Source organism: Bradysia coprophila, unplaced genomic scaffold, assembly GCF_014529535.1.
Source record: "Bradysia coprophila strain Holo2 unplaced genomic scaffold, BU_Bcop_v1 contig_396, whole genome shotgun sequence".
NCBI lineage: Eukaryota > Metazoa > Arthropoda > Insecta > Diptera > Sciaridae > Bradysia > Bradysia coprophila.
Genome location: NW_023503653.1, coordinates 192037 through 207190, shown reverse-complemented (window position 1 = coordinate 207190; position 15154 = coordinate 192037). Strand labels below are relative to the sequence as shown.

At 36.3% G+C, this 15154-nt stretch overlaps 1 protein-coding gene across 1 annotated transcript in view; it reads right to left on the bottom strand.

The window, feature by feature from the left end:
- Window positions 1-15154, bottom strand: part of LOC119082205 — a 57340-nt gene that overhangs the window by 16014 nt on the left and 26172 nt on the right. Inside the window, exon 3 of the mRNA XM_037191643.1 lies at window positions 7669-7978. Coding sequence (XP_037047538.1) covers window positions 7669-7713 — 45 coding nt within the window. The 5' untranslated portion in view covers window positions 7714-7978. The remainder of the gene's footprint in view (window positions 1-7668; window positions 7979-15154) is intronic.

The window sequence follows — 15154 nt, the reverse complement described above, 5'->3', positions numbered from 1 at the left end:
AGCTAATTTTGCAAAGAAATTCGATTCTAATGTGAACTTTCCACTGGTAAGACAGGTGTCCTTACTTGATCCATTTGCATAGCACAAACATGTGTAGCGAATGTGTCTTGTTTTACCACTCATTGCCGCCGGTATACGTTGTAGTATATAGTTCGCATTAGTTTTGAATTTCTTTCGGGTTAGCGATCATTCGATAGGTGATCAATTAACCTAACTCCTTGTTAGGCAATGAGAAACTGTTTATACGATCATTGTGTATCAGTTATAAGCAAACTCTCCTTAAAATTGCCACATTGGGTGGGGTAGATAGGACGCAACGTTAGGTCAATTGTAAGCCATCAGAGAAATGATAACGGATGTCTGGGCCGGGACAACACCATCTGTTGTCATTTCTCTGTCACCCATCGATGTGTAACAGCTAATTTTACAAAGAAATTCGTATCTAATGTGAACTTTCCACTGGTAAGATAGGTGTCCTTACTTGATCCATTTGCATAGCACATAAGTGTGTAGCGAATGTGTCTTGTTTTACCACTCATTGCCGCCGGTATTGGTAAGATAGGTGTCCTTACTTGATCCATTTGCATAGCACATACATGTGTAGCGAATGTGTCTTGTTTTACCACTCATTGCCGCCGGTATACGTTGTATATAGTTCACATTAGTTTTGAATTTCTTTCGGGTTAGCGATCATTCGATAGGTGATCAATTAACCTAACTCCTTGTTAGGCAATGAGAAACTGTTTATACGATCATTGTGTATCAGTTATAAGCAAACTCTCCTTAAAATTGCCACATTAGGTGGGGTAGATAGGACGCAACGTTAGGTCAATTGTAAGCCATCAGAGAAATGAAAACGGATGTCTGGGCCGGGACAACACCATCTGTTGTCATTTCTCTGTCACCCATCGATGTGTAACAGCTAATTTTACAAAGAAATTCGTATCTAATGTGAACTTTCCACTGGTAAGATAGGTGTCCTTACTTGATCCATTTGCATAGCACATAAGTGTGTAGCGAATGTGTCTTGTTTTACCACTCATTGCCGCCGGTATTGGTAAGATAGGTGTCCTTACTTGATCCATTTGCATAGCACATACATGTGTAGCGAATGTGTCTTGTTTTACCACTCATTGCCGCCGGTATACGTTGTATATAGTTCACATTAGTTTTGAATTTCTTTCGGGTTAGCGATCATTCGATAGGTGATCAGTTAACCTAACTCCTTGTTAGGCAATGAGAAACTGTTTATACGATCATTGTGTATCAGTTATAAGCAAACTCTCCTTAAAATTGCCACATTAGGTGGGGTAGATAGGACGCAACGTTAGGTCAATTGTAAGCCATCAGAGAAATGAAAACGGATGTCTGGGCCGGGACAACACCATCTGTTGTCATTTCTCTGTCACCCATCGATGTGTAACAGCTAATTTTACAAAGAAATTCGTATCTAATGTGAACTTTCCACTGGTAAGATAGGTGTCCTTACTTGATCCATTTGCATAGCACATAAGTGTGTAGCGAATGTGTCTTGTTTTACCACTCATTGCCGCCGGTATTGGTAAGATAGGTGTCCTTACTTGATCCATTTGCATAGCACATACATGTGTAGCGAATGTGTCTTGTTTTACCACTCATTGCCGCCGGTATACGTTGTATATAGTTCACATTAGTTTTGAATTTCTTTCGGGTTAGCGATCATTCGATAGGTGATCAATTAACCTAACTCCTTGTTAGGCAATGAGAAACTGTTTATACGATCATTGTGTATCAGTTATAAGCAAACTCTCCTTAAAATTGCCACATTAGGTGGGGTAGATAGGACGCAACGTTAGGTCAATTGTAAGCCATCAGAGAAATGAAAACGGATGTCTGGGCCGGGACAACACCATCTGTTGTCATTTCTCTGTCACCCATCGATGTGTAACAGCTAATTTTACAAAGAAATTCGTATCTAATGTGAACTTTCCACTGGTAAGATAGGTGTCCTTACTTGATCCATTTGCATAGCACATAAGTGTGTAACGAATGTGTCTTGTTTTACCACTCATTGCCGCCGGTATTGGTAAGATAGGTGTCCTTACTTGATCCATTTGCATAGCACATACATGTGTAGCGAATGTGTATTGTTTTACCACTCATTGCCGCCGGTATACGTTGTATATAGTTCACATTAGTTTTGAATTTCTTTCGGGTTAGCGATCATTCGATAGGTGATCAATTAACCTAACTCCTTGTTAGGCAATGAGAAACTGTTTATACGATCATTGTGTATCAGTTATAAGCAAACTCTCCTTAAAATTGCCACATTAGGTGGGGTAGATAGGACGCAACGTTAGGTCAATTGTAAGCCATCAGAGAAATGAAAACGGATGTCTGGGCCGGGACAACACCATCTGTTGTCATTTCTCTGTCACCCATCGATGTGTAACAGCTAATTTTACAAAGAAATTCGTATCTAATGTGAACTTTCCACTGGTAAGATAGGTGTCCTTACTTGATCCATTTGCATAGCACATAAGTGTGTAGCGAATGTGTCTTGTTTTACCACTCATTGCCGCCGGTATTGGTAAGATAGGTGTCCTTACTTGATCCATTTGCATAGCACATACATGTGTAGCGAATGTGTCTTGTTTTACCACTCATTGCCGCCGGTATACGTTGTATATAGTTCACATTAGTTTTGAATTTCTTTCGGGTTAGCGATCATTCGATAGGTGATCAATTAACCTAACTCCTTGTTAGGCAATGAGAAACTGTTTATACGATCATTGTGTATCAGTTATAAGCAAACTCTCCTTAAAGTTGCCACATTTCGGACCTAACTCCTCGCCGATTCCTACGGGAAGAAAAGAGGGCACAGGCAGGGCCTTGGGGGCAGTTCCCAAGTGCGCTCAACTGTGAACAATCTTTTTCAACATCAGTACATGAAATATTTATCTCATAAAAAAAGCGTCATAATTGTCAATATTATATAAAATCAGGGTGAAGGTGACGCACCTCTTTGTGTTATAACTTACAAAGTAACTGATATCTCTTGTGGTGACGCATTCTGCGTGTGAAATAAATAATTTGAGAAAAAAATACTTAGTCGAATGTACTTAGAAAGGACAAATTTTTGATTTAATTAAAAATCCATTAGACAACAATATGTATGAAACAGCGATGTAAAGCTTTAAGCTTAACCATTTCTTTTGTTCTAAAATAACATTTTTAGTGAAGTAAGAGTAGGTCCGGAAGGAAAGGACAATTGAGGACATATTTTATGTATAATTAAAAATTATTTATTCTTTTTTTCTTGAAATTTTATTTTACCAAAATTTAGCTTACAAATAACTTTGAATCATTTAAATATTATGGACGGATGACTTAACTTAACTTAACGAACTTTATTATTCAAAAAAATACAAATTACAAATATAATATAATATTTCACTTGCAGCAACGGACGGCTTTCCAACTTAATTTAGCGTTAGTGTGTTAGATGCTTATTTACATGGCGACGGACTAGCGAGAAGGCGAAAGGAATTATGGACGGATGATTACTAATTAAGGATCACTAATTATGGACAAATTGAAGACAGTTGATTGAAAGAAGAGAACTAAGCGATTTAGCACCAAGGAAAATTATTTGATGTGTGGACACAAATTTGCAGATCTTCAACTATTTTTTTTGTCTAATGCACCTTTTGAGTGACTGATATTTTCTCAATAGATTTTTGTAATTGTAACAAAAACGTAAGCAAATAAGTTAAAACTTTGTAGGATTGAGCCATCTCTGTCAAAGTATGGTCAACTTTCAAACAGTGCTGTACTTCTGGGCCGCTGCTATTTGCTCGTCGTGCATAAAGTACCTCTTGATCATGAAACATTGTTTAGCCACATCTCTGCTTGCAGTTGTTTAGACGAAATGATGCTTCCGTTGTAGTTTTGAATGTGTGGCATGAATCAATCACAACATAAATCAAAAAAAGACCTAGCTGTATTTACAGCATTCTATTTGCTTACCCTGTATATGTAATTTTAGGTATCTGCTGCTTGTTAATTATCAATTATCAAATCGATTATTTTGTTGCATTTATATTTTCTGGCAAACCTTTTGACGAATTGTTCACACATAGTTCATCGTCGAACTTGACCTTCCAAATGTCAAATCGATAATTTTGGGAACCTAAATTTTTCACTATTTTCTCCAGTCACTGGAGAATAACACATTAAATTATCAATTATCAACAGAGTAAAATCCTGTTTTTCTGGAATAATTTCCAGAACCTTATTCCGAGATGGCCCATCTTCGCCAGGAATCCCATTCCTCGTCGATTAAAAAGAAAATCATCAAAATCGGTTAAGAATTACTCAAGTTATCGTGATGACAAAAAAAAATGGTAACAATCAATTACGTTTTTGATAACATTTCATACATTGTGTGGTAACCAACATTTTAGGGTATTTTCTGGCGTAAGACCCTTGACTTTCAGTCAAGGGAATAAATAAAAACGTTGCACCGATCAGGATTCGAACCTCCAACACCTCCAACACTAAAATGACTATAGCCATTCGGCTACAGAGTCACACTAGTTATTTATCTACCAAGGTAGGTATGAAGGTATTTTGTCGCACTAGATGTCGATTGTCGACCCGAGGCGAAGCCGAGGTCGACAAGACGTCGTGTGCGAAAAAATACCGGCATACCTACCGTGGTAGATACAACGTTTTTCGCAATTTCGGGCCATAATCACCTTTCCAATGCAAAATATTACCAAAATATCTACCAAACATTCACATGCAAACATGAATTCATTTGAACGATCAAGCAAACTGCTAAATAAAATTAAATCAAGTAGTCAATGCTTAGTATGTACGCTTCAACAATACGTTCTGTATAATTGTGTGACTCTGTAGCCGAATGGCTATGGTCGTTGCTTGGTGTTTGGAAGAATTTTGGTGTTGGGTGTTCAAATCCTGGTCTGTGCAAAGTTTTTATTTATAAAATTTAGTCTTTCTTAAAGGTACTAAGCTCTGTAGCGTGCGAAAAAAAGGTGAAAAAGCCCAAGTGCGAAAAAAAATCAAAAACGCACTGTGAAATAAATACCTTCAAAACGATATTAAATGGATGCATGGAAAGGCGATGATTATGGACCGGAATTGCGAAAAATTATATACAGAACGTACAGACTAAGCATTGATCACTTGATTATTTAGCGCGTCTCCATACACCACATTGCAATGTGTAGGTTGCTTGATCAAATTAACTTATGTTTGCTGGGAATGTTTGGTAGAAATTTTTGGTAATATTTTGCATTAGAAAGGTGATTATGACCCGAAATTGCGAAAAACGCTGTATCTACCACGGTAGGTATGACGGTGATTTTTCGCACACGAATTCCTTTCGACATACTATTATCTCCCTCGCAAATCTTAATTGACGCTACGAAGTATTTACCTTCGTCAAATATCAATAAAAATTTAGAACGGGTGCAATGACAGAAAATTGAACATTAACCATAGGTATTAACGTAAAATCTGTAATCGCACTTACGCCGATTAGCTCTCCGTTTACTTTTTAACAATGAGAAGTTCGTAAACGGACACCAGAAACGCTAAATATAATTCTTCTTCTTTACGCTTCGAACGAGCATTTTCGCTGATGTACATCAAAATAATTATTATTCAATTGCTTGCGAGAAAAGTTTTTTCGCACTACAAATAACTGCGAGTAAACTTTTCTCGCACGCTATCCAACTTCGACACGTTGGATAACAGTGACAAAATCTCTTTTCATATGATATCAAGCAATTGCATGGGAAGGTGAGGATTATGGTCCGGGATTGCAAAATACATTACATTAGCACAAATATTCATTTACTGAAACGAATGGATTGTTTGTTGAATATCGACTTCACATGATCCTACAAAAATGGTTTCATTGTCCACTGAAATAAACTACTGTGAAACCATTAAAATGATATAAATATTGAATACAAGAAACATTATTGTACAAGAAGATAAATAATACTCTTCGTAAAAAAGTGATTATACTTTGACAGATTTTTGAAGATGTTAAGTGAGACGTCTTTCTTAAGTTCCAACTGGTGAGAGATTTTATTATCTAAGAAGTTGTCGAAGTTGAAATGAACAAAATTATTCAAATTAAAAGGAAGTCAGAGAATTCCACGTTAAATGCAAATACAGTAACGCTAGGTCCACCGATAGAGGCAAATTTTTGAAAATAAAAAACTTTGTCTCCTGCAAGCTGATATTTCATACATTACGCGTTTCTGCATATAAACACAAACAACACATAACCCACCTAGGGTAAATTTACTTTCCATCCACATATTTGAAAAAAAAAAACCGCCGAACGGCGGAAGCGAACACGGGACCAGCAGCATATCAACCGCTGGCGCTCGTTATATACAATTGTACATACGAAGTTATTCTCGAAATATACACCAAGGTAGAAAATGTACTATTTCACTTATAGAACTTTGCCCCGTATTTAGTTCATTTGCATTTATTTCAAAGAATTTGACGCACTCACTTATTCATTACTATGTGAAATTGTGAAGTTGGTTTCGATTAGTTTGCACACTTTTCCCCACCATTCCTCACGTTTCCGTCATCTGTTTCACCAAACGAAGAGATCTATAGAGGCTGATATGTTTTCATTAGACTAATTTTGATCAAAGTGACAGTGGGTTATCTCAGGACTCAGGTAAAGTAAATGGTTTTAGTTCCAATTTCCTGACGTTCCATATTATATATGGCCAATGGGATATAGAATTTTTTGAATTAATTGGAAATATTGGAATATTGGAAATATTGGACTGATATTTAGTGAAAATATTGGAATTTAGAGTGAAAAAGGCATTGAATTAAATATTAGGGATTGTTGCGTCGACAAGTACTTGGCTGGTCTTGACTCCATTAATTTTTCATACGAAATAGTACTCGATTTGGCAGCTGTCACTCGAAGCACTTTTGCTTGAAGTGCGTTGATGTTATCAACTCTGAAACCAAGGGCTTTTAGGAATTGAATTGGCTCTAAATTGGATTAATGGAATTGAAATTATTGGGACAGATTTTTGGTCAGGTAGTTACTCCCTAGTGAAAAACCCTTTCAGTGCCGTTTACATTCGGTACAAGTCTACAAGTTAAGCTCGACGATATGTCAGAAAATCAGAATTTGTACAAAATATAACAGCTATCGATACAGTTCGTTCACCTTTAGAAAACGCAATTTTAGTTTATCAGAGTTTTAAAAGTCATCGATGTTCTCAGTCAATGAAGTGATTCCCAATATATGACATTTTGGCGCAAAATTTGAATTCGATAAAGGATTTTTAAATGTTGCGTCAAAGCCTGGGAACCTCGAATATTCACTGGGAACATCGATGACTTTTAAAACTCTAAAAAATCTCAAATATTTTCAAAACTAAAAAAAACCCACTCACAATAGCATATTTGTACTCAATGATGAAAAGTGGGTTCTTTTTTATAACTCTAGTCGTGTCGTAAGCTTCTTCTCGAAGTAGAAAAATCGATGGGAGAGATGAATATACACACACACCCAACTGTATCTCAATTATTGTATTGCTCAAGCGGGAAATGGGAACAGACTGGAATATATATTCCTAAATGTTATCATTTGCATCGGATAAAACTTACCTTGTATATATTGTCAACCAACTTTATCACTTCTTCTGTTTCCATGGCGTCTAATTAACCGAAGTTATTCTCGCTGCGCTGTATTATGTATATATCGGACTGTATTATTTCGCAAAATTTTGGTATAGTATACGAAACGAGGGTGAAATTTCTCTTGTTACAATTTATTGAAGTTCGGTAACAAATGTTTTGCACACCAGTGTGATATTCTTATACCATTTGCATTGTTGTTTCAATGTATCTATTGTGTAATTGAGATGACAGTCTTGAAATGGAATGGTTTCGATTCGTTGTTAGAAATGGTTGTTTCCTGCAACAAGAAAAAAATAAGAAGAAAGTTAGTTGATTAATGTTTTGACTGATTTTTGGTAAAGGTTTTATATTGCTAATGAGTTAAACCATTTTAAAAATTAAGCTCCAGAGTCACACCTTCGCCTACTATTAAGGTACGATTTGCAGCTTATACACAGCACCGAAGTATTTAATGTGAGTGGGTGCCTCAATTTCGCTCGAGTTAGAATTTCCCAATTGCAATGATCTATAGCTCGTTGAACTCGTATTGAAGAGTATTTTCGTTTGAACATATTTTTTTTATTCGGTTCAGTATAAAAAAATTAAAATGTTCGCTTATATATAGGTTCCTTAGTTTTTCCGCCGTTGGTTGTTCTTTTTTCTTCTTTAAGGAAGTCGAACCGCTATCGCTTCAGTTTATGATTGTCATTTTTCCATCGATATAACCATCATCATGAATCCTTAACAACAAAACCTACGAAAAACACTCATCACAAAAAACAATCAAATTGCATTTTCGATCACAGCAGCTGTGCCTATATTCACGAAAATATTTTCACTAATTTTCTCAAATTTTCGCGAATTCCTCAAATTTTCACGAAAAACGTTTTGCGAAAATTTGAAAAAAAATCGTGAAAATTTGCACAGCAGCATTGACTTTTTGTGTATATGACCGATATGGCTAGTACTTTATTGCGTCTTTCGCAACTCCCTTTAGTTCCGAAGGCTATATACCGGAAACGGTAAGACGTAGACGATGCGCGTGTTGTAGTCACATGCACTCATTGAATGGGCGACTGCATTCACACTTTGGTTTGACTGTGACAACCTTTTCGCATTAATGTTGACTAGTTGATCATTGCAGTTACGAAGCGGAGGTTGAAGAAGAGGTTGAATTGAATTCAGGAAACGACATAGAGATGGCCGCAGTGTCCAGCACAAAAGAATTTGGCGATGTTGGGGACAAGGTAAATATATGGGCGCCCATGGCTGGGGAGACCGGAGAGACCCAGTCGAAAAAGAATTCTTACGTCTCAGATATCAGCAACAAGTCAAAGGTTCATGACAGAATCACTGAAAATCAACAAAATCCACAATGACAAAAGAAGACTGTAGATTTGAATGATCTGTCGAAGGAGAATGAAAATATAATTGTGAAAGGAAATTCGGATGAAGATGGTGAGAAAGAAGGTGATAAGAGCAACGGTGTCTGTGATAAAGGGAAACGAAGCTGTAATAACGAAGAAGAGGGTTTGTACAGAGATACGGACAAGAGCCCGTATGTTGTATGTACATCTGACGAGCAAATGCGATGAAAAGGGAGAATTACTACAGGAGATGCACGACGTGGGAATTGGTTTGAAACTGAGGCTATAAAAGACAAAAGGGATTCTGGAGATCCGGAAAATAACAAGGAAATTGTGGACAAAGTTTTTTATACGAGCGTGAATATAACCGTTTTTATTCACGAAACGGTCACATCAATTTTTGACACGTTGCCTCATTTTCAACAACAATTCAGGTGAGAAAATTCATATTTTCACCCCGCCATCTTTCTTCTTCGTATTGTCATCACTGACATATTGTCAACAAAAAGACATTTTTTTTGAGTGAAAAAAATAAAGCTATTCAGGCATTTTCATTGAAATAACAGACGTCCCCTCGACCGCTCTCCATTTCTATCGCGTTTAACCAAACTCTAAATAAATGGTAAGAAAAATTTTGCACTCTTTGTCTCGTGTGTTTCTATTCCCTTCGGTATGGACGATTTGCTCAACGTAATGAACTTATTGTCTACTTGCATGTTTTGAAAGTTTTTTGTGTAATTTTTATAATTAAATTATGCAATACGAGAAGTTGCTGAGTTTCATGTTGCTATTGTCTCGGCTATTGTTGTTTTTTATCATCATTGTAATATAATATCAGATTTGTTGAAGTCAAACAAGGAAGTGATAAAAATCGATGGGTATAAGTTTGACGACTTTAATGGGATTATTAGGTTTATGATGTTGTATGCTAGATATGGCATGCTTAAGCTTTATGCCAATACAAGTAATTACAGTTATGGGAATCATCACTAAACCAAAAATTAAAAATTTTCGTTTTTGTAATACGAAACATATGCAGTGTATGTATGGGTATAAACGTAAAATTTTATTCATTCAAAAATTAACACAGTTTGATGATGTATGTATATTAAGGCTAGTATTGCTCGTTTGCAACATGAACGAAAGTGTTTAACGTAAGTTGATTATAACTTATTTAGATGAATGGAAAACAAAATGATGTTCGAGATTGTTATCTAATGTCAGTTTCACTTCCTGTGACCATATGCCACACCTTCGAAACTATTTTGTGAGTGATGGTCTTTCGCAATGCACGCCAACGGAAAGCGTAATTTTTAATCACTAAGAAAAAACCAATTCCATCTTTATCTATAACACTATAGGTCCCACCTTTTGGCCGGGTCAGATCCATTGACTGACAATTTTCTCAATATATTTTTGATCAATTTCATTGTATAAGATGTACAATTATGAAAAATTAGTCTAGTCCCACAGACTCTGACAGCTGTTATATTGAATGAATTTTTTGAATTTTTTCGCAGTCGAAATTTTGGTCGCACACGTATAACAACCAGTTTACTGGGATAAAAACCAAAACATTCAATATGCAAACTGTCAAATTTGTGGATCTATAAACTATGTAGAATCTGTTGAAAACGAAAAGGTGATACTTCATTAATTTTCTTAAGTGTAATGGTTTTTGACCACTTTTTGAGTTGTTTTAAATCATAAATAAAATATGACTCAAACGCAAACTTCACACTCGTGGAAGTTGTAATAGTACATTACTGCTATAAGGATGTATATAAGAGACGTGTACGTATAAGAGCGCCTTATACAGCCTTATATCAGTGAGGTATTTTATCGCTGTAGGCAAACATCTCAAAATCTAGTGATGAATCTGTGATGCGATAAAATATTTTGTTGATTGTTGGATTTAGAAAAAAAAGATTCAGATATTAGTTGAGAATAGTTCATCTTATATTGGCTGCAAAGAATATCATTTGATAAGAGGCATTTTTCTGGCGTAAGGCATGGTTATAAAGGAAGCAAAAAACGACCCACTTGATAGTTGACTTTCAAATTTGATAGTTGGCTAGAAGGAGATATTTACTGATTCGACACTGGACATCAACTGATGAAATTGTTCTTTCCACTTGCTCTTTAATAAACTCTATCGAGAACATACTTTACACACTATGCAAAATAGAATTTCATCAAAGTAATCTTTTTCCATTGAGGCTATAATCAACAGTGTAAAATTCTGTTTTTCTGGGATAGCTTCCAGAGCCTTCGTCCCACATAGCCCACACATTAAAAAAAAGATTCATCCGAATTGGTTGAGATTTACTCACGTTATCGTGTCCTCAACGAAGAATTGTTACCCACCCACATTTATCGTTTGTCACAGCATTTCATACATTTTCAATCACAGTGAACTTCGGTATTTTCTGGTGTAAGACCCTGACTTTCAGTCAAGGGAATAAAGTTTGTTGGCTGAGTAGTTAGATAAGGTAGGACTTGAATGTACATGGACGGAATGTTATGTGTCAGGATGTGTAAATGTCAAACTATTAAATTCTCTTTTTAAGTACTCGTCATAGTTCCCACAGAATTTTTCAAAATCCTACCATGCCGGAGTGAAACAGGAACATCGGAAGAAGTAACGGAACCGGACTTACAATCAAGTGCGCAGAGTGTGTCGCAGCCTTCACTGGAGGAACGAAAGGCTTATGTTTTCAAGCTCAAGAACAACAAGGCCTCTGGCTCGGACAACTTGCCTGGAGAACTTTTTGAATATGGAGGTGAAGCGTTTTGGCAAGGTTACATGAGATGATTGTGAATGTTAGGGAACGCGAAGAAATGCCAGAGGGATGGGACAAATTGAGTAGTAGCAACTATAGAGGAAATAATTTATTGAACACGCCACACATAGTAATTGCGGATATTTTACGTCTCATGGTGTTTTTGGAACCAAGCACTGGCGGAATACCAGGGCGGATAGCGGACCAGTTGTTTTTGTTTAGCTACAGGCAGATCATGGAGAAATGGAAATGCAGAGGATATTTTGAGGCATATGACAAGCTTTTTAGAAGGAAGCTATAGAGTGCGATGGAGGAGTCGGTTACCCCATAAACCTATTGATTTGTCTAGAATGACTTGGTCACGTCAAGGTCAGCATTTAAAACAATCTTGCTGATACTTTTGAAGCCTTGGAACCCATGGCAGGACTTAGACAAGGCCGAGGACAATATTAACTTTTGACGAGTAAAAATGTTTTTGAACATATTAGCAGTCTCAAGCGAAGCCGGGGTTACTTTACTAGTCCAACATAGGCCTGTTTGTTGATGGAAAAACGATTCAAAAAAGTAAAAATCAAAAATAAAGGTAGATAAAATATAACATTTACGAATGGATATGAATGCACTAAGGGATTTCTATCTTTGGGTTCGTTTTTTGAATGCACAACGGATTTATTATAATCAGTGCAGTTATATTATGTTTAAACGAATTCGCTGCATGATGGAATGTCCAGCAGATATTTGCTTTTTATGTTAAACGTATACATTGTACACAAATTCAATTCGAATACTAAAGAAACATTTGAAAAGAGAAGGCCATTATAACTCTTAACAAAACACGTCTTGTCTAAGCACTTAAGGTATGTGTAAATATACTTATTATATACACCACGGAATTCGCCACACGTATTAGGTCATTCATAACAATAAAATATAAAAATAGAACAATCTTTTACGAGACTGATGTCATATTTAACTGAATTTTTAAACAAATTTTCGTATTTAATGTAACTTTGGGGTGTATGAACAATTAATTTACATTATGTTAGCCACTTCTACATATCCTCAACGCTTTTGTCAATATTTTTGTCAACAACATACCATCTGTGGATGCCATCTCTTTTGACATCTCAAATAACCTTGAACACACCGATACGGAGTTCAGTCAGTCGTGAACGGCAAAAATACATATATTCTTTTCTTTATAACGGTGGGAGAAATTAAAGAAGTCATATTTTCAACGATTAAAATCCAATTGATTTTATTCATTCCACTTTCGATATTCTCATTAATCTACTTATAGGGAAACGAATTTACATTGGAAATGCATGTGGAATGAATAAAGAGAATTGGATTGTAATAGGGCGTTTAAGGAGAGCGGAAAACAGTTAAATTTAACAAGCTACACAATCACCAAGAAGGTGTTCAGTTAAAGTCGGAACCCCGAGACAAGTTGTACCTAACTTATCAGAAATCGCTCATCCTAAACGCCCTAGACTTCTTCCTCCGACTGTACCGTTAGTTCAATTTTCTTTTGAATTTTTATGAATCGTAAAGAGTGACATCTTGAAATTTTAAGTTCTACTTCCATCAATCTATTCAGAACTATATGGACCCCGCCACGCAGCATCCAATCAACTCTAGCATGTGAATGTGCATAGATAAAAATAGTTATTATTTTCCATCCTCCATCAGAAAAGTGAGTACGTCTCGGTTTAAGAATGAAATCGAGTACCCACCTCCTTTTGTAACTCTGAAAACAATTGACTACGTTTAAGCTACAGTTGAGATCAGTGAAATTTCGACATAACATCTGGTCCACTCATATTAGTTTTACTTTTACTTTGGACATTTAGCACAGTTTTAGCTATGCTTAGTTATGCTTAGTGTCAAGTTAGTACAGTGGATCTTTGTGACATAATAGATTTTCAAGACACTTGTGTTAGTGTTATAACGAAGTAAAACACTCTGTGTCTATATATAATACACACTGACCAGCTGAAAAACAACTGAGGCAAATTCATGAACCGCATGAATTTCAATTATTTAAAGAGAACATAATACTCAACCGCATGGTGTGTGTAAATTGGAATATAAATTATTTTTCTTAAGTTTTTTTGAGCTCGATGTAGAAAGCACGTAATGGACAAATATAACATAACAGCAAATTAAGTTATCAGTAACATAGCATCAGATCACGTAAATACCTGACACACATATTCGTTGGGAAACTGTCTTTTCGTTTGTGTGTTTCGAGTTTCTTGATGTTAGCTCTATGGCTTGATGGTTTAAATAGTCGAAAAGAGTCTGAGTAACTAGTAATAGAGTTACGTTTCTTATACCAGACCATTATTTTTTAACAGATCATGGAACGTGCAGATCGGACATATAATGGAATGTACAAAATCTTAGAAATTGTGAATTGTTTTTATCGATAGCCCCATCCGGAAATTAACTGTTACATATATGTTTCCACCCCACGGAAGTGATGCATTACATGAAGGGTAATTTTCGGATTTTTTTGGTTGAAAGCACTGCACGTATTTCAGTGAGGATGAATTTTAAACCCAATAGGTCCCTATTCGGCTCAATAGTAGTACATGTGATTACCTTTCTAAAGATAAATATTCGCCAGGTTTGATATATCACCTTTTGAAGCTCATCAAAATTTCCGGCCTTTGACTGAAACATTATTTTTGTTACTTTCGAACAATGGTACAGGACATGGAATATATCTGTGCTTGTCCCGTATCTCCTGGACAATACCTATCTAATGAACCCCCACACATGTATGTCCATAGCCTGTAGCGGCAGTAAATCACGTACAAAAAACATCAATTTTTGACTTTTGGTGGAAGTTCCCCAGCCAATAAAAGAATATTAAAATTAAACGACTGCGGTTTTAGACTATTGGGGCCAAGGGCTATCTGGGAATGTAAACAAAGTGTCGCCAAAAATAGCTCCGACGGAGCCTGGTCCACTTTCAAAAAAATCCCTCAGTATTTTGATAATAATGATACCGTTAGGAGCCTTAATGGTAACTCGATAACTCTTCACAAATGGCTCAGTCGCAACGTCCTCACGATGAACATTGGCAAGACATGTTACATCACTTTCGGTAAAGCGAGATTCTTGCCAGATTTCAACATTAGAATCAACGACGAAAAGGTTAAGCGAGTAAAAACCTATAAGTACCTCGGCTTAGTCCTTGATGAGAAGCTATCCTTCAACGAACACGTCGAACATGTCAAGAAAATGATCCGACCATTCGCCCCACTCATGTGGAAAAGAGGAAAGTACATCCCGATGAGCAAACACAAGCAAATT